At 56.2% G+C, this 22,960-nt stretch overlaps 1 protein-coding gene across 5 annotated transcripts in view; it reads left to right on the forward strand.

Annotated features, from left to right (window-relative positions):
* The window catches only part of IGSF3 (immunoglobulin superfamily member 3), an 88,682-nt gene that overhangs the window by 49,543 nt on the left and 16,179 nt on the right, over nt 1-22,960 (forward strand). For 3 of the 5 annotated variants that reach the window (XM_036235034.1, XM_036235035.1, XM_036235038.1), the window contains 5 exons: nt 342-752; nt 5,838-6,227; nt 7,549-7,608; nt 10,020-10,421; nt 13,685-14,089. In XM_036235034.1, coding sequence (XP_036090927.1) covers nt 342-752; nt 5,838-6,227; nt 7,549-7,608; nt 10,020-10,421; nt 13,685-14,089 — 1,668 coding nt within the window. The remainder of the gene's footprint in view (nt 1-341; nt 753-5,837; nt 6,228-7,548; nt 7,609-10,019; nt 10,422-13,684; nt 14,090-22,960) is intronic. The other 2 variants (XM_036235036.1, XM_036235037.1) reach the window with 2 other exon arrangements.

The following is a 22,960-nucleotide window of genomic DNA, read 5'->3' on the forward strand; positions in this document are numbered from 1 at the left end:
TGCAGGAGACGCCCTCGGTCCCGCGCCGCCTGGGGTCCTTCGCAGCCTCGCAGCGGTGGTCGGGGCTTTGTTGTCATGTGTTGTCGAGGTGGCACTAAGGAGGAGCGATGTTCGCAGCGTCCTGCCCCCAGCAGCCCTGCTCAGCTCCTGCGGACTCCCGCCTGCGGCTTTTTTATGCCGCCCGTCCGTCTCCTAACTGGTCCTCCTTTTCCTGCCGCCTGCTGTGTCCCCCAGCATCGCTGTGATGCAGGCGGAGCAGGACAGCCCCAGCTTTTCCCCCGCGGGTGTAAGACTCCGTGGCTCTGTTGTGACCATGCGCTCGGCACGTCTCTGTGTTGCAGTGATCCCAGACTCTCTGCAGACCACCGCCATGCCCCAGACTCTGCACAAGGTGGAGCAGGACCCTCTCGAGCTCACCTGTGAGGTGGTCACGGAGACGCTCCAGCACAGCCACCTGTCCGTGGCCTGGCTCCGGCAGAGAGGCAGCGAGAAGCCCGTGGAGGTCATCGCGCTGAGCCGGGACTTCGTGCTCCACTCCGGCACCGAGTACGCCCAGAGGCAGAGCCTGGGGGAGGTGCGGCTGGACAAGCTGGGGAGCACCACCTTCCGCCTCACCGTCTTCCACCTGCAGCCTTCCGACCAGGGCGAGTTCTACTGCGAGGCCGCCGAGTGGGTCCAGGATCCGGACGGCTCGTGGTACGCCATGACCCGAAAGCGTTCCGAGGGGACCGTGGTCACGGTCCAGCCCACAGGTCAGTCTCCCTTGTCCTCCTCGACCTGGTGGTGAGGGTGCCAGACACAAGGAGCATGTGCAGACAGACGCCTCCGAACGTGTGCTGGTTTCATGGGAAGTTAAGGGTGGTCCTGCCCGAGGAGCAGAAGGAGCTGAAGGGTGTCTGGGGCCCAGGGGTCCCGAGACCTGACTGTCTAGTGACTCAGGGAGTTGGGGGGACCTGCACGGACCGACTCTTGCCCGCGCATGTGGTTTCTTCAACCTACATGGGGTTTTACATTTTCTTGAATTATAAATTCATTTTGAAAATTGGGAGATTTCACATAAACCATTTGTATCTTACGATGGGGTCCCCACTGGCCACGTGCCTGTCCTCTTTGATGACGCGGCCTGCTTCAGGTACCCATCCTATGTCATTTGTAGGTGCCTGTCATACGTAGGAAATTAGGAACTAGAGAATTTTTGGCATAAATGATTATCGTCTTCTATTACTGAGGGTTCTTTGGCGGCAGTCTGTAATTTCCCAAGTGCTTTGTCACGTGTCACTCCGCAGTCCCCGAGAAGTTCTGGGAGGTGAGCGGCTGGCCAGAAGGTGCCCAGTGCAGGCGGTGTTACAGAGGGGGCCGGGAGGCGTCCCGGGGCGTGTCATTGAGGCCCAGAGACTACCAGCACCCCGCAAATGTCTTCTCAAGTGAAAGACCTGCATGGGGGTTCCCCGAGGAGATTCAGGGTTGTGTTTAGATCTGGGCCAAGGCGATGGTGGTGCTGTGAGCCGAGATCCTCTCTGACCCCTGGTGTTATCCTCCCACAGTGTCAGACTGCACTCTCCAGGCCCCCGAGTCCAGCAGCGGTCAAGGTCAGAGCTGAGCGCTGGCTGCCTCGGCTGGGCTGGGGGCCGGCCGTCCGCAGGCCGTCCGTCCTCACCTTCGGTGGAGGTGGTCATTGTGCCATCACGGAAGTACAGTGTTCTGCCGAGCCCCGGCAAGGCCCCGCAGCTGTGCTGGGGTGTGGAGGTGGGGTCGGTGGGAGACGGGCTGCGGAGCCCGAGGTGCAGGTGGGGTCCCCTCATCAGCACCTGCTGCTTGACCTCCCTGCCCCCTGGCTACAGTCGGTGGTCTTGGTCCTGCCACGTGCTCTGTCACTCCAGAGCAGCGCGTCCGACTACCCTCTCGGTGCAGGCTGCTGAGCCGGGCTCCGGGCGAGGACCCTGGGCGGCTGGCATCCAGGGCGCGTCCCAGGGCCTTCTCCCTCTGTCCACGTTTCGTGGATGCCGCAGGGCAGGAGTGATTCTCAGGACCTCTCTCGTCTGTCAGGACTTCTGTGAGAAGGACGGGGGCCCCGGACGGGTAGCATCTCATCTGCTCTGTAGGACCCAGAGCGTTTAGCAGCTTCTGGATCTCTCTGGTCTAAGAAATCTGCAGAAGGTGCTGGTTTCCGTATTTATCCTTTCCCTTTCTGGATGGCTTTAAGATCAGCTTCAAAAGTCTGGACTAAATTTTGAGTCTTAATGCTTTTAAATTAGGTCGCATCAGTTAATCTTCTTTATTTTAATCTTACCAATTTGGAATTAGGAGTTTTAAAATTGGCCCAGCGAATGTATCCAAACTAAGCCAGCAAAGGGCAAACTAGGTGAAAAAAAACGTCGATGACCTCACTCTGGGACCCTGTGCTGCTCAGACTTAGTGGTGACAGCCCCTCCTCTCTGCCCTTCTCTTAGTTCATTTCCGTGAACAGTTAGTGAGTCTCTACAGCCCCGAAGGCGTGGTAATAGCACTGGGGATTCGGAGATGGGTGACGCCCGGTCTCTGCTCCCAGGAGACCTGCGGGTGTGCAAGCAGGGTGTGCAAACGGGGGCTGAGCGCTGCGACAGTGTTGTGTGTGGTGTGCGCCGGGAACGCGGTCGGCGTGAAGTGTTCGTACAGCAGTAAGTTTCCCTGTGTGACACGGAGGTTAAGGCACATCCAAGGAGAGCAACAGTGGGGCGGCTCGAGCTGAGCCTTGACGCAGGAGGAGAAGCGGAAAGGTGCAGGACCGTCCGACCTGCTCCCTGCTTGGCAAGCGGGGAGACGTCGGGCGTCGGCGCGTGCTGAGTGCCAGACGTGAGCGAGGCCAGGAGAACGGAACGGGAGCCCGGAGCCCCGCGTGCCGTGACGGGGAGCTTGGCCTTCTCCGTGGACCCGGCGTCTTCAGGCTGTTCCTCTCGGAACCTTGGAAGCATCTCGGAGGTGTCGGGGAGGCTGCGTGTCGGTGCGTGCGTGTCCCCGTGCGTGTGTGCGCGTTCGCGTCCCCGCGTGTGCGTGCGAGCCGCGTCCTCGTGCGTGCGCGTCCCCTGCGTGCGCGCGCGTTCTCGTGCGTGCGTGCACATTCGCGTCCCCGGGCGTGCGTGCGCGCGCGTTCCCGTGCGTGCCTGCATCCCAGGGCTGCTGGCGGAAGGCATGGGACGGCCTTAGTGCTCCTCCCTCTGTTCAACCAAACGTTTTCTGTATTGGGCACCAAAAGGTTTTATAGGAAAAAAGGAAGCCTCCCTCCAAGTACAGCTTGAAAACGGCTGCTGCAGATACTTGGGCGGGGTCGAGGTCTGTAAGCAAGGAGTGAGGTAATCAAGTCTGGGTTTAGAAGGAAAAAGACCACAGGGGATTAAGCAGGTTGGGTCTAGAGAGAGACAGGAGAGAACTAGTAAGAGGGACCAGAGGAGTGGCAGTGGCCTGGGAGGCAGGCAGCGTGGAAGTGGGGTGCGTCCAGCTGTCCGGGTGCACGGGGCTGGAAGTCAAGGTGATTCCCTAAGCTGCAGGACGGATGGGGGAGGAACGGCCAGGAGAGCCCGGGTGTCCTGGGACGTCTGCTTCCCTGGGAGTGCAGCGCCGGCGGCCTTGTCTTTTGTTTCTGTGAGTTTTCCTCGAGGAGCCCATTGCGCAAGCAGAATGTTCCAGTCACTGGGTGTGTGAAACGACCCAGTGTCTGTGTCGTGAAACACAGAGCTCGGTTAGAGTTTGAACTTGGGAGCGACGAGGACCCGGGAAAGCCCGTGGGGTAAAAATGGGAAAGGGCCCAGGAGAACAGCGGAAGCAGCCCCCGTGAGAGAGAAACAGGTGGTCGGGAGCAAAGGTGTCACGGAGCCCAGGGGCGGGGAGTGGGTCCAGAGGCCAGAACGCGCTGGAGAAAGGCTCTTGGTTGTGCCGGGGGGAGCGGGATCATGGGTGACACTTGCCAGGTCAGCAAAATGTGGGAAAAGGCCCAGAATTCCAGTTCAGTGAGCTGAGGAGCGAGGCGGTGTTGGAGAAGGCGTGCATCGTTTTCTAGAAGTTTAATCGATTAGGTACAACCAACAGCAAATTGCCGTGTAGAAAGAGCGTGGTGTGCTCTGAATCTTGAGTCTTCCACCGGGGACTGTGAGGGCTTCGCCAAGCCGTGGGGTATTGTACGAGGTAAAGGCCTGTGGCCGCCAAAGGGAGAAAGCCACAGTCACAGCCAGCCTAACTTTGAGGACGCGGGAAGGTCTGAGGTCCAGGGCACCTGTTTGCACATCTTCAGTGGCATTTAGGAGGAAGGGTGCTCTTTTACCCTTGACATTGAGTTATAAATTACTGCGGTTTTGTCGACCAGAGAGCCACTATCTGGCAGACAGCGTGGGCACGGTCCCACGTAGGTGCATTCATCGAGGCGGAGGGCGACAGAATAAAGTTGCTTCTTTCGAGCCGTGTCTTTTGGGAAGGGGACGCGGAGGCAGCTGTCACGTGGAGGGGAGCCCCCCGGCGTTGAGAGTGGTTTGCTCTGATAGGAAGTTTGGGTAATAAAGGAAGGAGCTGATTCACTGGGGGAAAAGATAGGTGTTTGGGGCAGGACCCTGGCCCCGGTGAGAGGGGAGGGGCTGGAGAGCCTGTAGGACGGGTGGGCACCAAGCCAGGCAGGGGCTGGGGAAGAGAACTGTCGGAGCAGCAGGCTCAGGATTCCTGTTTCTTTGTGTTTTCAGGGAACCGGGGTTCTCGCGTGCTTGCGGGGTGTGTGGGATGGGGGTGACACTGGGGCAGAGGTCTCGGAGGTGGTGGCAGAGGCTTGAGAAGCCAGCGCAGGGGAGGCAGCCACGCTGGAGCTAATGAACCAGAAGCCCAGATGGCCCTGGAACGTGGTTCAGTCGGCTCCTTAGAGAAACAGCCAGAACGGGAAGGAGGAGGGACTCGGGCAGTGGGCGCAGCTACAGCCCCCCGGCCCAGGGTTCTGCGGTTCTGTTTTCTAGAACAGAGCCGTTCCTCCAGCCCTCGACTCCTGTGTCTTACTCCCCTCCCCACTTCGGCCCTGGGTGCCTGTGCTTTAGGAGAACGGCCCCCAGGGAAGTGGCAGTCACCGCGCATCGCTACACAGGGCTGGGGCACAGCTGGGACTCACAGCCCCTCCTCTGATCACCCTCATGCCGGGTTGAACACCCTCCCTTTAGAGGGTGTTTGCGTTCATTGGCCATTTCAGAGGTGTCTGGCTTTCTGCAGAAGTAGGTGTTTTGTTTTTTTGTTTTGTTTTTTTACTCCATCCTCCTAAAGAAAGATTTGACAGGTGGTAACTAGTGAAAAGCCATTCGTTTTCATTTTTCCTATGTGATTTTGTAAGGGTTTGTCTTACTTGCGCCTTATTTCCAGTATTCACATGGGGGCGGAAAGTGTATCTCAATATGTTTATTTTTTGAGTGTTCATTAGGATCGGGGTCAGCACCTAGGCCACTGTGTCATTTTGTCTCACAGACCTCAGTGGGGAAAGTCAAAAGCATCTGCCGAACGTATTTGTAATCCTATCGCTTTGGCAGAGTTCTGGGTGGGGAGGTCAAGGCTAGATGTTTACGGTGTGCTACGTGGGTGATACCAGGAGTTCCTGGTTGACTTTTGGGGGTCTAATCTAGGGCATTCTGAGCTACAGATAGAGGTACCAGGCGCTTCAGACCGTCTGGGTTCCCTCTGTGATGCTCAGGAGTTTCTCAGGTCACCTGGGCGCGAGCTGGCTTTTTCTCTCAAGACAGGTGTGGAGGTGCCGTCCCTGTAGTTAGCGTTGGGAGGAGGGCGTGGGTGGTGGGACGGCGGACGCACCCAGATCACACCTGTTTCGCGATTTGTTTGCTCAGACAAGGAGTTCACCGTTCGGCTGGAGACGGAGAAGCGGCTGTACACGATGGGCGAGCCCGTGGAGTTCCGATGCATCCTGGAGGCTCAGAACGTTCCCGACCGATACTTCGCCGTTTCCTGGGCCTTCAACAGCTCGCTCATCGCCAGCATGGGGCCTAACGCCGTGCCGGTCCTCAACAGTGAATTCGCCCACCGGGAAGCCAAGGGACAGCTTAAAGTGGCCAAAGAGAGCGACAGTGTCTTCGTGCTGAAGATCTACCACCTCCGCCAGGAGGACAGCGGGAAATACAACTGTCGTGTGACAGAGAGAGAGAAGACGGTCACCGGGGAGTTCATCGACAAGGAGAGCAAGCGTCCGAAGAACATCCCCATCATAGTCCTCCCCATCAGTAAGTGGAGGGACCGCTGCTTCCTTCTCCTCCTCCTCCCACTGGCCTGGTCCAGTGGCATCGCCTGAGGGAGGTCGGGGACGAAGAGCTGTGGGGGAGGGGCTGGGGGGGAGGTGGAAGTCTAGAGTTCAGGCTAGCGGCGGAAACTGGTTAACCGCTGGTTCTCCAGCCCACCCGCCCACACTTAGCAGCCCCCACGTGGGCAGAGCATCCGGGCTGCGTTGGCACCTGGAGGGGCATTGCAGATGCAATGCTAGCCAGTGCCCACTCAGCTGGGAGCAAGACCAGGAATTCTGGACAGCCGTTTGCTCCTGCGTGGGAATTAAGCCCAGAAGAAGTGGGTAGACGCCTCTCTTGACAGCTCACTTAGGAGAGTTAGTCTTTAATGGGAGGACTAAGAGGCATTTGCTGTCTGGGTTTTGAGGATAGGAAATTTGGCTCTTCCCCTGTGGAAGCTGTGTTTTTAAAAGTCGGTGGCTGGGCCCACTCACCTCGTCCAGAGCCGTAGACCTTTAAAGTTTAGCTGGGTTTTGGGGCTGCGTAGGTGGGCTCCCCGCCTCCATGTCAGCCGGCGTTGTCTGGGTGGGTCACAGTCGTGGCTGGGGACCGGGTGGACAGCCTGTGTTTGCTCACATTGTATTGAATCATCCATAGAAGCAGGATGTTCTCATTAACATCTCATTTTTCTCATAGCTCTGTTTTTAGTAAAAAGAGAACTAAAGCTTATAATGCCTTAATGTTCAACATGATGGTGAAGTTTTAAAAAAACTAACCTTTAATCTTTTCTCAGCTGCTCAAACTGTTCTTTCCCTTGTCATGATTGCCTTTACATTTTTATGTACACTTTTATATTTTTCACGTAGTTCTCTTCAAGTTTGAAGGAAAAAATAAACACAGTGGTCTTGCCACTCTTTTTTCTTTTCTCACCAATGGATTACTTTCTTTTATGCTTATTACTATTTTTTAATCACACAAACACACGCCTAATTATCTTGAAAGCCTTTTGTTCCTAGACTTTTTCCCACTGCAATGCCTAGCATGGTGCTTTGCATAGGATAGGTGCTTGCCGAATGTTTATAGAATTGAAATTGTGGAATCGAATGCCCGCTCTCTTTACTATTTTCCTGTCGGTCAGTGCTTGCCTTAACCACACGCGGACTCTCTGCTTTGAAACATTCTACTAATTCCTCCTTGTTCTGTAAGGATCCCGCGAAGGGCAGCCACACTGTGTACTTCCTATATCTTTTGTGCTAAGAGATTTCCCCCAACCCCTTCCAAGAACTTGTTTGATGATCTGTGGCCTGCTATATTGCTTTTCCAGCAGATGACTGGGTAGTTAAAGTCCCCCAGAACCACCAGATCCTGCCCCAAGGCCACTTGGGTAAGTCTACCAAAGAAAAATGATCACATCGGTAATGGTGATAATACCTTGGATTCTAATGGCGCTTTTCCTCCCAAGAGCCCAAAGTGCTTCTGCATCTGTCATTTCCTTCTCTGCTCTTACCCCTGAAACCCCTGCAGAGGCCATCCGTCCTATGAAGAAGCCTGAGCACCATCCAGAGGAGTGCCCGAGCCACTTCTGTTAGTGGTCGAGCTTGTATTGCATTAGAAATATTTGCTCCTGACTCCACATCCACTGCTGTGTGCCTAGCCTGTGTTGCGTCATCAGCCTCCTGATTTGAGTTGACATTTGCGAACACGCACTCAGATTCTCATTAGTTCTGTCCGAGTTTGCACTTAATCCAGAGTGCTCTAAATTGTTGGCTGCCTTTTTTTTTCAGGCCTGGGAACACTTGGAAATAAATAGTCTTAACCGGGCAGCGCAGCACTGCATCTGCATTTGCCTTTGCCAGGGCGGCCGGAATGATTCGTCTTCTCATAGTTACAAGTTCTAACTGTGCGATTATTCCAGGCTTGCTGGAGCGGCAGAGCACCGAACAGCAGCCTTCATAATACACAAGCCAGGGCTTACGTAAGAGTCCACTGGGGTGACAGTAGGGGGCGGGAGTGATGCCCTGCAAAGTCATTCTTCTGCTTAATGCGAGCAAAGGGATTTTTTCCCTCAGTGCCAATTCCTCACTCGGAATTGATGTTCGTGGAGATGAGTCTTTAATCTAGAGAGGAACATTTTTACTATTAATGACGATGATGAAAATAATTACTGCCTCTGATACTCTTAGTGCCGTGACCCTGAGAAGGAGGAAGTATTAGTCTCTCCATTTTGCACCGAGAAGTTGAAGCTTGGTCGGTTAAGAGTCCAAGATTGCAGGGTTAGAGCCTAGGCCCGCCCGCCTCCACATCCAGTTTTGTAGCCAGTAGCTCTAATCAGGACCCTCAGCATCTTCACGAACCTGCTTGGCGTGGCTCCTCGGGATATGGCCCTACTGGGAAATTCCTGTTCCCCTTCTCTCTCCCCCATGAAACCAGCCTGTCTAGACTGGGTAGGAGGCATTCTCACCATAGCAAGAGCTCCACACGGAGGGAGGCTCAGTGCTCACCTTTGCCTGTTTCTGCCTGTGGGGGAGATCCAGAGGGGGGAAAGATTGATTCAAACGCGTGGTCGTGGGTATGTGTGCGCTTCCCCTCTGTAATTGGGCGTGCCTCTTAATCTGGAATTTGATTTGATTGATTGATTGATTGATTTAAAATTGTTGTGTGTATTTTATGTGGGTGGTTCCCAGAAAATTAGAGCCAAATCGATTATGGTATTTTGTATTCTTTCATACTTATGGCTTTTTGAACTCAATACAGGTAATTATACAAAATAATATGTATAATTAAGAAGATTAGACTATCTGTGATGTTTGTGAAGAGTTATTGGGAATAGTAAAATGAATCATGATCATGGTGGTCAATTTTTGAAAACCTGCTATTAGGTGATTTCTATACATTGCCTCAGATACTTTTTAATCTTTAAAAAACTTCTTGAGATAAATAACACCCTCCCTCTCATATAGAAAAAGATACGTAGACTTTAAACAACTCGACTGAGTGAGTTCATATAGCTAAGTGAGCAGCAAAGGAGAGAGAGGAGTAGCTTCCTTATCCCCAGCTCCCCAACTTTGACTGGCGGAATGTTTCAAGGTCAGGAACAGTGGAACCTCAGGCCTGAGTGTGGACGGGCAGGATGGCCGGCCAGCGGCTCTGTTCTCTTCCTCGGTGTTAAGGAAAGTGGGAACGCTCACCCCTCGCTCAGTCTGTGAAACCAGACCATCTGTGCCCGCGGTTACCCACACCAGGCAGGCATTATCCTCCAAATACTTCCCATCATGTTGTTTCCTACTCCTAATATCACTCTGAGGGACTCAGCACGCTGTGCATGTCGCCTTTTTTTTTTTATTTGACTGCTGTGGCACCGAATGGTGGGAAGACAGAGGCGCAGGAGAATTTTTGAGTAAGTCACCTTACCGAAAATCCAAATGGAAAAATCCTCGAACCCCAGCTGAGCAGATAACCCGATAAATGGTTTTATGCCCTGAGCATAACCTCCTTGTGCTGTGTCTCCTTAGGTTCTGATTCAGCCCCAGGTCTTAGACCCTCAGTTTCCTCGTCTTCTGCCCATAGCACAGGGCCTCCTCGGTCGTCAGAGCTGAAATCATGGGGAGCCGTGCCCAGGACCAGCCAGGGCTGACCCCAGCCAGTGCCAGTGCTTTTATCCTCGGTGGTCCCTGTACCCGAAGAGGGTGAAATTTGCATCCGTCCTTCTTTTGCATGGGAGGTGGGGCGGGCGGGGAGCGGGCACCATGGCGACCAGAATGCCCCAGCGCATGCGCATTCTCTCCCTCTTCCCAGAGAGCAGCATCTCCGTGGAGGTGGCCAGCAACGCCAGCGTGGTCCTGGAGGGTGAGAACCTGCACCTCTCCTGCAGCGTCCGCACGGCGGGCAAGCCACAGGGCCGCTTCTCTGTCATCTGGCAGCTCGTGGACAGGCAGAACCGCCGCAGCAACATCGTGTGGCTGGACCGGGACGGCACTGTGCAGCCGGGCGCGTCCTACTGGGAGCGCAGCAGCTTCGGGGGTGTCCAGATGGAGCAGGTGCAGCCCAGCTCGTTCAGCCTGGGCATCTTCAACAGCAGGAAGGAGGACGAGGGCCAGTACGAATGCCACGTGACCGAGTGGGTGCGGGCGGTGGACGGCGAGTGGCAGATCGTCGGGGAGCGCCGAGCCAGCACCCCCATCTCCATCACGGCTCTTGGTAAGTGAGCGTCTGGAACTCTCGGTGGGACCTCTGGCAAGCCCGCTTCCACGTCAAGAAGTGTTTCCTGTCAGTCGTGGCGGGAAATGGAGGGCACCTTCGAAGGGTTTGATTGGGGGAACCCTCTGTGGAAGTGCGGGCGAGGCCGAAGGGAGCAGAGCATGGTGGGACACCTGGGCGGGGCCGAGGGGAGCAGAGCATGGTGGGACACCTGGAGACTGGCGGCAGCTGGGAGCGGCCCAGCCACCTCTGGGTCTGGGCAGTGGGCATAAAGTTTTAGGAATTCTGGCCAGGTGAGCAAAGGCTCCTGGGCAGGAGTGGTGGCCCCAGGTAGAGAGAGGAGCATGGCCACCTTCAAAACTGGCCGGGAAGAGCTGGAGCAAAGCCTTCCCACCCCCAGAAGCGCAGAAAATCATCTTTAGCCGTTTATTTAGTGTTGACTATGCTCCTGGCTGAGTCTAAGCACTTAAACTTAATTGTCCCTTTGGATATCACCTGGCTGAGGGTAGACACTTTTATTTTGTGAAGAGACTGAGTGAGACAGGTTTACTGATTTGCTCGGGGCTATAGCTTTTAAATCACAGACACCCTACCGGAACCCAGGAAATCTGCAGTCTGTCTTAATTTTTTTCAAAGCCCATGTTTTTATCTCCTCCTCTGTAAGGCCCCTCCTTAGGAAAGCCATTTTCTCATTACCATGAAATTAAAAGATACCTTGAGATTTGCTAAAACCCAAGAATATTAGATTTGCTTCTTAAGGGGTAGTTAAAGAGGCTTCTGTCATCATTTATCTGCTTAATGTAATCAGTATATTACATTTCTAAAAGGCGAGTGTGCTACTTGATTGGGAGGGGAACCTGTCGTGTTAGGTCTTCTGTTTGTATCAGGGGAGACTCGGACATCAGATGTCCCTGTGACTTCATGTCCTGCTCACTGGCCCACCCGTGTTACCCGCCTTCTTCCTGGGCGGGGCTGGTGCTTTGGGGACCTGCAGTAGAGGCGACAGCCCCCTCAACGCCCAGGATAGAATTACATGCACTTTAAAGGCCTAGTCCCAGAGGTCGGCCTGCTTTCCGCAGCGGTCAGACAGCTGGGTTTCTGGCTCTGGACAGTGCGTCCAGCGGGCGGGTTTCCCGAGCAGCCCCATGCCTGTGCCTGCGCCCGGCGTCCGTGAGCACCTGCGGCGGCGGAGCCCGTGAGGAAGGCCCTGGGCATCCGTCCGGCAGTGCTGGTGGTTCCCGTCCCGTGGGGCTGGGAATATCCAGGGAGATTTTGGGGTTAGTCAGGGTTGTTTCTCTGAAAGTAATTCTACGGGTTCGGGTTCTCCCCTGAATGTCGTCACACTCACCATGTGTCCGGTACTTCCTACAGTCACGGTTACCAAGGGGCTCTAACCTGTTCCCCACCCCCGGGCCACCTCTGGCTAAAGCCGACTCTAAGCCGCCGCGGGGGATGGAACAGGGCAGAGCAGAGGGCACCCCCTCGAGAACGGTGGCCTTGTCAGCCTAAAGTAACCCGTGGCACACGTGAATTTTCATATGAGTGCAGTTAGGAACGGATCCCCTCTCAGCAAGGAGGTGACAGTGGCCGGTGCCCAGGTGAGGTGGTAGGTGGGTATGTCCTCCAGCCGCACGTGGACCGTTAGAACCGTTTGGCGAGGGCACCTTGGGTACTGTGAGCTGTGACCGTGGTGTGTGCCTCCATCAGGCCGAGACAGAGTCGCTTGCTCAGGGACGCGCCCTTCCCTCAGGTGCCGAGGCCAGGAACACCTAGTGCAGGTCCTGTCCCTGCCACTCCCGTGGCCGCACGTTCTACACACAGGTGCGCAAGGGACCGTCACAGCCACGTAATGTTTAAGGATGGGCCTCTGTGCTTAACTTTTTTTAAAAATAGGATCCACAGAGATAGTTTATGAAATCCAAATCGAGGATCCAGAGATCAGCGGGGCATGCCCACCTGCTGCTGACTTAGAAAGCCAGGAGAGGCCTTCTGGGCCTAGTCGTTTCCCTGCAGAGTTTACAGTATTTTCCCTTATGTCTCTTTGTTTCTTTAACAAAATACATGTTTAACCAAGTGTAATTTACACTCTATGCCAGGTACTATTCCAGGTATTTTACAAATACTAGCTCGTTTAATCTCCACATGGACCCATTTTACAGATGGAGACTTAGGGGTCAGAGGGAAGCTCAGTACCTTACTCAGTGTCACATAGCCAGGAAGTGACAGCCGGGCAGCTGGCTCCAGGGTGTGTGCCTTTCACCACCGCCTTGTGCTTCCTGTGGCTGACGCGGCCTAGTAAGGCCCCCGGAGTCACTTACACAAGTCAGATCACTTGTGGCCTGACTGCCATGTACCGGCAGCTCAGTATTGGGCCATTGATTTAACCTTTCTGTGCCTCGGCGTCCTCATCTGTAAAAAGGGGCAATGAGCCTACCTGTCCTACAGGTGGTTCTGAGGACTCTGAAGCATGGTAAGGGCAGAGCCATTGGCACCGTGACGGGCGGAATGATGCGCTCTGTACACGGCGGCCGCTCTCTGTTTTCCGTACCCAGTGTCTTAATACTGAGTAGCAGAGTAGGTCAAGGCAGAAGGAAGTCGGCTCGTCCCGGAGGAGGCGCTGTCAGGGGCTAGTGCTGCTGCCCATTCAGTAAGAAACATCGAGAGACTCAGCCTGCTGTGGCTGCAGGGCCCCGCCTCGCCCAGGTCCCCGCCTGCTGGAGGTCGGGCTCTCCCTCCCGCTGTGGGTCCCTCACTCTCTCTGTCCCCCGGATTTCACAAGGAACGTGGAAAAGGGACTTCTGGGCAAGCCCGCACTGCCCACCCGGGAACGTGGGATGCCTCCTCCGTCCGCACCCTCCTCCAGCACCCATGCACTGGTGGGCCAGGCGGAGGAGGCGCCGGGGCTGGGGACATGGTGGCCACCTTGCAGGTGAGGAAGGAGTTGGCTTTGAGGCTTTTTATCTCCTGCCTTAGCACAGAATCCCAAAATTTCCGGGAACGACCCCGCAATGGGGACAGATGGACTGCAAAGCGACCTGAAGGCTTCGTCGAGAAATTGCCCCCGGCCTCGTTCTCTGGGGTCTTATGAACCGTGGGGTGGTGCCTCCCCGTGACGGCTAACGTAGCACTTGTCCGGGCATCGAAACAGACCCGGGAGCCTTGGCTCTGCCCCACTCGCTCTTGCCGAGACCCCATCACGTGCCCCACCGCCCTGGGAAAGCCAAGGGTCTCCCCTGGCCTGAGTCTCCCTGCTCTCTCCGCAGAAACGGGCTTCGCGGTCACTGCCATCTCCCGCACGCCAGGCGTGACGTACAGCGATTCCTTTGACCTGCAGTGCATCATCAAACCCCATTACCCGGGCCGGGTCCCCGTGTCGGTGACGTGGCGGTTCCAGCCGGTGGGCACCGTCGAGTTCCAGGACCTGGTGACTTTTACCCGGGATGGAGGGGTCCAGTGGGGGGATCGGTCCTCCAGCTTCAGAACCCGCACGGCCATCGAGAAGGCCGAGTCCAGCAGCAACGTCCGCCTGAGCATCAGCCGGGCCAGCGACACGGAGGCGGGCAAGTACCAGTGTGCGGCGGAGCTGTGGCGGCGGAACTACAACAGCTCCTGGACGCGGCTGGCCGAGCGGGCCTCCAACCTGCTGGAGATCCGGGTGCTGCAGCCGGGTAGGCCTCTCGGGGCGCGCGTGCTCGTGCTGGGTGGTGGTGGTGGGGGGGGGGGACACGCGGGGAGGGGCGCAAGGCCCGCGCCGAGCCCGGGGCCTGGCCGCGCTCATTTCCCAGCCTGTTACGTTGAGAAACGTCAGCTCTGCGGGAAGTGGACGGTCCCGCTTCCGATGGCCGGCTGCCGACGTCGTGCGGCATTCGCGGGCTCCCTCTGCCAGTGTTCTGTAGTTGCTCGCGAACCATTTAAGTTGACGACGTCAGGTTACTTGAGCGTGTGCCTCCTAAGAACAGGGACACTGTCCTACCCAGACACAGCGTTATCGGACTCTAGGGATTTAACGTGATTATGGGATGTTACCTGCATTCCCCCAACTGTCCCAAATTCCCTTTGTAGTTTTTCCTTCTTCCGAACCAGGATCCAATCAGGGATCACGCGTTGTTTTTAGTTGTCACGTCTCTTCAGGCTCCTTTAATCTGGAACAGCTCCCTGGGTGCGTGTGTGTGTAAGACGCTGGCGCTTGTGAGGTGTCCAGGCTGGCTGTTTAGTGAGAAGCTCTGCCCCTCTGAATAATGGCATCTCCTGTAATCCTCGTAACAGTGACGGGAACAGGGAACTACTGTCCCCTGTTTGCAGACAAGGGGCCTCGGGGGGCGGAGGGCAGGGGATGCTTACTGAGTTCCCTCACTGGGGAACTGCTTTGCGCCAGGTGCTTAGGGTTGCTTGTTTTCTTGGAAATTCACAGCAAACCCAGAAGAGGTTAAGTGACTAGAACGGGGTCCTGTAGCCGGTGGTCGGCGGAGTCAGGGTTTGAAGCCTTGCCATGCTGTTTCTGTGACCAGGCCCCGTCCGCGTGCCTGAGTTGGAGGTCCCTTCTCCCGTGGAGCTGAGTCCGTCTCACGGCAGGCGGTGAGGGTGCACCAACGTGGGCGCTCGACGGGGGGCGATGGGCACTCTCGCCGTCGTCAGGCCCCTTCCCTGACACAGCGGGTGGTGAAGTCCGATGCCCCTGTGGTTTCCTCGCGTCCGTCCCCATCTCCTGCTGGGGTGGCAGCCGATGGTCCCCTCTGGCTCCTGTCCCCTGCACAGGAGAGAGCACAGGCACCCACACGGTGGAGGGCGGGGCTCGGACAGGAGGTGACTTTGCAGAGACTCTTTCTGAGTCACCCACTTGGTGAAGATTGTTCGAACACTTGGCGAAAAGGGTTTGTCCGCCCACTCTCAGCGATGGCCAGTACCCATCCCGGTTTTGCTAGACCACTTCGGATGGTCGCGGTGTTATTTTTAGCAACGTGAGGTTATAGAATGATAATGTCTGAGTTTACCCTTCACCTCTCCTAACCCCGTAAGACTCCTGTTCTGTACCAGATTTTACGGCAAGTGCGCTGCATGAATAAAGGGACCATGCCTTGGCCAATTAGAGCCTCAGCCTGGGCGACAAGATGCTCCGGGAAGAGGCGGTTCTGCCTAAGTGGATTTTCAGGTTAATGGAGGGTTAAGCAGAGACCCCATTTCTCCTGAGCCCTCATTGTGGAGAGTGCCGAGGGAGGCACTTGCCTGCCCAACTGAGCAGAGCGCGTCGTGATAGTAATTGCACCTCTCAGGTCTCCTCTGGCCTCTGGGGCCGGCGTCGTGAGCCCCAGCGCCCGTCACGTGGTCTGCAGCCGTGGAAAGCAGAGCGAGTGCTGACCCCAGGACCCTGGCCGACTTTGCCTTTTTGAATAAATCCCCAATATGTGCTTGTTTCTGTTGCTCCTCGGAGTCCAAGACGGGCACAGAAGGGAGGAATAAGCAATTATTCGTCGAAGGTGCACGTTGTTTGGATTCTGATCGTTTGATGGCGTCAGTAAAAGGGGACAAGGGACAGAAGCGTGCGCGGTGTGGCCCGCGTGCCAGGCTTTGCGCTCAGCACGTATGTTTTCTTTCTCAGCTCAGCCAGCGATGAAGTGTCGATGTTTTATCCCGTTTTGGTTCCCCTGGAAGGAAACCAAGGCCCCCCAGTGTGTGGGAGCCGTGGCGGAGGCAAGCCGGCCTGGTCCGTGGGAGCCGGAGGCGGGACCGAGATGGGGGCCCAGGTCTCCGATCCCATCCGTCTCTGTTTCCCAGTATGCCATTTTATCGCCTCCTGGGTAGAAAAAGGAGCTGGAGAGTTGGGGGACTCAGGGTCTACTCTGAGGACCGCGTCCGTGTCTGGGGCGGCTTCGCCCAGCGAGTTTGTCGGTGTGTGTGTGGTAAAGCCGGGAGGAGCGGCGGCTGGCGGAGCCGGGAGCACCGTCGGGCGGGCCCTTTGCCGTGAGGCCAGTGCCCTCGGCGCCCAGGGGGCCGGCCTGGCCCCGCTCTCCCAGGGCGTGGCCGACGACCGGGAGGCCGCATCCCTGAAGTGTTGCTGTCTCTGCTTTATTAAATATTGATGCATTCATTTAGCACTTAATCTTTTCCAAAGAGCTTCATGTTCATTTTTCGCTTCTTCCGCCATACGCTCTGCTTGGTACTTTGACTTTTATTTCGGGGGAAGTGGAAGTGGAAAATATCAGAGTGCTGACCCTGTGCCAGAGAGAGTTTTGGGCGCGTGGGGTGTATCACCTCCCTTCACCTTCACCGCGACCCTGGAGGAAGGTGTTGCTCCTCCCGCTTTGTAAACGGAGGCACTGGGGCTCAGAGAGCCTCTGACTTGCCAGAGTCAAGTCAACAGTGATGGGGACCTCGAGGTTTGAACGCAGGTGTCCTTACTGAAAAGCAGCCGGGGCGGACGGAAGGCGACTTTGACCTTCTTTAAAGCCGTGTCATCGGAAATCGCTCCCCCGGCGTCCGTAACCAGCCGCGTTCACGGAGAGGTCGCTCTCCGTCGTAGATGGAGGGGTTGAGCCCCGGTAGCGGCGACAGTAACAACAGTAGCAGCTCGTGTTTACTGAGCCCGGCTCGCGTACCCAGCACCATCGCGAGCGCTTTCCCCGGGAGACCTCACCGCGTTCTCATTGGATCCATGCCACACGGGGTGCTGCTTTGCCTATCTTACCACTGAGGACATTGACACAGAGGCTAAAACAAATCATCCCGAGCCATAGGAAGTGGCAGAGACGCGATTCAAATCCAGACAGCCGGTCTGGCTCCAGAGTCCAGCCTCTTAATTCGATTATGTTATGGTATTTTCTAGAGATTTTTTTTTTTTTTCCTTTTCTGCTCAGGAATTCTGTCGGTACCATGGACTTTTATTTAATGTCCGTGGTTTGCCCCCGTGATTTCCTGGTCCCCTTTAGCAGATACTTAAATCCGTTTCTTTAAGTTGGGATCACAACGTGCCTGCAGAGGTTCCTCAAGACGCAGTTTGCCAGTAGCGTAGGAGTTTAATCTGTGCCTCCTCTAGCTCCTCTGTTTCTTCCAATTTCTGCCACAAGGTGGCTCTAAAAGTTGGGGACATTGGAGCTCAAAGCCGGTGCTGGCTTCTCTTCTTTCTGCTCTCCCTCCATAGCTCGTCCTTCAAAACATGGGCTGTCAAACCCTACCCTGCCTCACATAGAAACGTCCCCCACCCGTTTTTAAGACTGTTTTGTCAAATATTCTCATCTCAGCAGAATCCAGTAGAAAACCCAGGGACGTTCGGCTCACTCACGTTGGCCCATTTATCTCAGCCTTCCACTGCTGATGTCCTCCGGTCCCGAGAGGGTTCCGTGCGGTCAGTGCCCAAGACCAGGCCTTGCCAGAGCCACCTGCTGACCTGGGCACAAAATCTGTGGCCGGATGGCACGACCCGCTCGTCGTGGCCATAGCGTTGACTCTTCTGTGTGCGCGCTCCGGTTCCGGGTGTGCATCCCGAGGAAATCTTTCAAAAATGCCTTCCCTCCTGTTCGGTTGTTGATCTCCCCCAGCCTCACTCCCGTTGATTGCGGGGCGTGACCCCGAGGGGCCAGGTAGGCGAGGCTGTGTCAGCGGCTGCCGCGCACTCGAGTCGTAGCGCTGAATCAGTTCTTTTCACTTGTAGTTTTGAAGCACCTCTTTGCTTCCTTCTGATTTTCTCGAGCACCCAAACACCCTCCAATTACAGATTCCTAAATACAAAAGCAATAAGGGAAATGTCAGCACTCATTTTTCAAACGTTTACGACCATGCTTTGGTCTGGCTGTTAAATATTGCACATTAAAATTGACAAAGCAACAAACAAGCGTCAAGGAGGACAGCCTCCGGTGTAGAAAGCCGGCTTGTCGCGGGGCGTGTTCTGCTGGGATTTTACTGATGGGCAGTCAGGATAAATATTTAATACCCTCTGGACGCTGCCAAATCCGTTTTCTCCAATTTCTGACTGCTGACCTAGCAGGCTGGGAGAGCCGAGGGCTTGCTCTCTGACTTCTGTGAGCCCAGGGCATGTGACAGTGGCTCTCCGTGTCACAGTCTGCTAGGTGACAGGCTGCTTCATCCTTCAGAGGGATTGTCCCCTGCTTGCTTTCAGGAGAACCGGGGTTCTCCTCCCACCCCATGCGCATGTGCCTTGTGCCTGCTGGATGCTCAGAGATGGAGTGAACATGAGGGCAGGAGCCCCAGAGGGGCCCCCAGCCTTCTGCCACCCTCAGGCCTCGTCGTCATGGTGATTCCAGGCGCACCTGTTTGGGGTCAGTGAGCTAGGGTCCTGCTCTGTCTGCAGACAGGTAAGGCAGACAGGCCATGTCTGGGTCACTCCACACTTTGGCTGCTTTCTCCTTGCTCCTCCCTCCCAGCGCCTTCTGCAAGCATGTGTGAGCACCTGCTGTGTGCCAGTTCCCATGCGGGGCGCTGCAGCCGCAAAGAGGAGTGTGCCACAGATCGTGCCTCGCGGGCTGTGGGTGGCCCGGGGACAGTGTCCTTGGGAGGGGGAGGGGGTTGTAGACCTGGCCTAGGGCGTGGGCCAGAGGCCTGAGGAAGGGCTTGGCCCGTGTGGGTGTGGGCAGAGGGCAGAAGCAGTGAGGCATTTCCGGCTCGGAGCAGAGTGTGAATGAGGAACAAGCAGCTTTGATGCTGCAGAAGCGCGGGGAGGGGGGGGCCGGGGAGGGGTCGTCCCCGGGCGAGGAGGCGAGACCCTGGAGGGTAACCGCACGTGCTGATTGAGAGCAAAGACGGACCAGCCCGTGTTTGTGCACCACTGACCAGCAGTGTGACCTTGGGCAAATGTCATTACCAAATTGGGAAATAATAACATTTATTTCATAGGGCTGGCGTAGACCAAATAGTTCATATTTATAAAGTGCCGAGAATAGCACTCAGCAGATACAATTATACAAGTTTGTTAAATAAGGATATTCTTCTAGACCAAGCAATTAAGACTTTAGATAATTCTCAGATCATATAGTCCTTTATAAAAATAGTAATTTGTAGTAGTTCCTTTACTACTCTAACGTGAAATTCATAGACAATATAACATTTCTACCCACAAACCTTTAAAAATCGTTACACTACCCTAATGTGGAACGGAGGAGGAATTTTTTTTAAAAAGCATTTCACAATACGTGCTTTAACCGGTCAGCACTCAGGGACGGCCACCGTAGGAGGCGCAGGACCGAGGCAGAAGCAGCCGCTGGCCAGAGGTGCTGCGGGCCTGCCCGAACGCTGGCCGCGTTCTCAGCCCCGCCGCCCACGCGGCACTGCCGTCTGGGCCGGGGTTTCCGAAATCCCGAGCCACTCTCGCGACAGTGATGCACAAAGCAGAGGGAAACCCTCCCTCGATTTACCCGGCATTAATTTGAAGTATTCTGGGGGAGAAAAAAAACCCATATTGTGTTGATAGTAAGATGAAGGCTTGTTCTAGACTCAGAGACATATTTTTTTACCCCTGCGAAATGTCATTTGGAAGTCACGCAGGACACGAGGCGGAGATCTGTTGCGTGGAGTCATCCCCGATGTGGGTTTACATCTATGCTGGCTCTAGTTCATTAAATACCTGGTGGCAGAAGGCTGCCCGCAGGTGTCCATGACCGTTCCGAGCCCGGGGGCGCTGCTGCCTGCCGAGAGCCGCTGTGGGGGGGAGCCATTGTAGGGGGGGGGAGCCGCAGGCAGCCCCCGGTTTGCAGTGTTTAGGAAGCTCCTCCTGGCGGGGGCTGAGGCTGGAGGCAGGGCCTCACGTGCAGGTCAAGTACAAGGTCTGAGGAAGAGGTTACTAGGGGCTTCAGAGGGCCCGGCCGTGGGAGAGAGAAGAGCAGGGTGACTGAGGGTGGTGTTGGGGGGAGGTGGGGACTCTGAGGCGCAGTAGCTCCTTGATCTGCAGACGCCCTCGCCGCCTCCTTCCCTGAGCGTGGAGGGGACCCCCCCCCCCATGCACACACTCTTCTTCCCCCCGAAGCTCTCCCTTCGTTCTCTCCCAGTCTCTTCGCTGACTCGCTTTCCTCAGTTTGAAGAACCCCCGCCGTCCGGCCCCTGGCCCCTGTATTCCCAGCACTGCCGAGCCCTGTCAGGGAGCCCTAGTGCAGGACAGCGCCCGCCCCTCTCCTCCTGCTCCCCCTCTGCCTGCGCCTGCTCACCCGCCAGCCCCCGGCTTCTGCTCGCACGACCGCGCAGAGTTCCCTGGGGCCGCCTCGCCACCTCACCCGTGGTTCTGACTCAGCGTGCGCCACACTGGGCCCCACCTGCAGCGCGGGCGATTCCGGGGACTCGGCACGTCCCCAGGTGATGGCGGTGCTGCAGGCACACTGACCGCACCCGGAGAGCCCTGGGTGGCCCCTTGACGCCTGGCGGAGGTGCCTCCCGACCTTCACCCTCCAGGCCTGACCACTCACTCTGCCCCGAACGCGATGCGCGGAGAATGTCTCACCTCAGCTCCCCGACCCCTCCCTCCGGGGTGCCCTCTCGCTCTCCTCTGTCCAGGGACCACCTACTCACTCGCGGTTCAGGCACTGACTCAGATGTCACATGTTTTTTGAAAAGTTCTCGCCCTCCTGCCGCACCCGTGATTAAACGCCCTTCTTCACATTCTCAGACCTCCAAGACAAGATTCTTCACGTATTTATTCAGCCATCCATTTATTAATCTGATTAACAAGTGATTGGGTCGTAGTCTCTGCCCTTCAGATGCTTATAGTTTAGTAGGAAAGGTAAGACCTTCAGAAATGAACTTAATCAACGAATCAACAAATACCGAGGGCCGGCGAGGACCTAGAGACGAGGGGCCCCTCGCACACGGCTGGCGAGAATGTGAGTTGGTGCAGCCAGGATGGAGAACAGTGTGGAGACGCCTCAAAAGATGAAGCGTAGACCTGCCGTACGGCCCAGCAGTCCCACTTCTGGGTCTTTACCTGAAGGAAACACACACACTAATTTGAAAAGACGCACGCAGCCCTCGGTGCACCGTGGCGTGGCTCGTGTGGCCCAGGTAGGGAAGCGCCCTCGACGCCTGTCACTAGGTGACCGCGTGGAGAAGTCCTGGCGCGCGTCTGCAGTGGAGTGTTATTCGGCAGTAAAACGAGTGAAATCTTGCCATTGGCAACAACCTGGATGGACCTAGAGGGTGTTATGCTAAATGAAGTAAGTGCGAGAAAGACGAATACCGTATGATTCCACTTACATGTGGAATCAAACAAAGCAAAAGAAATGAACAAGCAGCAGAAAACAGAAACAGGACCCTTAGATGCAGAGGACGAGCCGATGGCTGCCGAAGGGGAGGGAGGCGGGGGATGGGAATGGAGAAAAGAAAATAAATGTTTGAATTTAAATTTAATTTTTTAAGAAAGGGGGAAGGGACTTTGCCTCACAGCCAGTTGGTGCTGAGGTTTGGTACAGTCGGGACAAGCTTGGCCCAGGCCAGGAGACGGGGCGACTCTGCAATAAAAGGAAGGTGCTAATTTAAAGACAAGTGAAAGGCGTCCCCTTCGACCCACCTTCCCTCACTGCGGCGTGACTGTTTCCGGAGGGACCCCCAGACGCCCTGGCACCCCTGTAGCAGGGGCGGAGGAGGCACAGATAGGAAGGCGTCAGCCGGGAAGAGAAATCAACTTCCCTGTGAGGCAGCGTGTCACAGAGCCCAGGCGGATGTAGGGGAATCCCTTAGCGCCGGGAGAAGTGAGTCGTCGTGAGCGGGAAGCGCCGCACACGGTGGAGTGTGCAGGGCGGGAGGCCGGCCGGCTCCCCGGCACCTGTGGCCGTCAGATCACCCTGTCCTCGCTGTAAGGCAGCGGCCTCTCTGAGGGGGCAGAACACGCGGTTCCCCACGTCTCTGTCAGGGGCCTGGGAGAGAAACCCTCCAGGTGCAGCAAGCGAGGGCCCTTCCCGCAAACAGGGAACAGCCCGGCCCCGGGGGTCATGGGGTGCCCGAGGAGTCATGGGGTGCCCGCAGAGGCCGCCGCTGCTGTCAGCTGGAGTCTCTGCCCCCCGGTGGGGCCTCTCCGACCCTCTTCCTGCCCCGTCACTGTGGGGGGTGAACCAAGCCTCAGTCCTCAGCCTGTTTGCTTCCCCTCTGACCGTGCGGTCTGAGTCCAGTCACTCACACACGACCAGGTCCAAGGTTTCTCAGGCGTAAGGTGCATTGAACCATCGGGGGCTCTTGTTAAAAGGCAGGTCCTCTTTCGAGAGGTCTGGGGTGGGACCCACCAGTCAGCTTTTCTGACAAGCTCCCAGGTAGTGCGGATGCTGCTGGTCCGTGGACAGCTCTTTCAGCAGCAAGTTCACCCCTTACACTTACGTCGAGCCGTGAACGTGAGAGTGAGCCCAGAAACCGGGAAGAAACGGGCGTAGTGAAAACGTTTTATCAGGTATTTGTTACATACCAGGCTCTGTGTTGATCTCGTTCTAGAAGCTGTTGCTTTTAATCTGCACACACCGTTATGGGGTACGTGCTGTGACTATCCTCATCTCGCAGACACCCGGGATCCTTACGGGGGCCGGGCGCTCCTCCCTGGGGAGGAAGGCGGCGCAGGCGGG

The sequence above is a fragment of the Rousettus aegyptiacus genome, unplaced genomic scaffold (genome assembly GCF_014176215.1).
Source record: "Rousettus aegyptiacus isolate mRouAeg1 unplaced genomic scaffold, mRouAeg1.p scaffold_m13_p_17, whole genome shotgun sequence".
Lineage (NCBI taxonomy): Eukaryota > Metazoa > Chordata > Mammalia > Chiroptera > Pteropodidae > Rousettus > Rousettus aegyptiacus.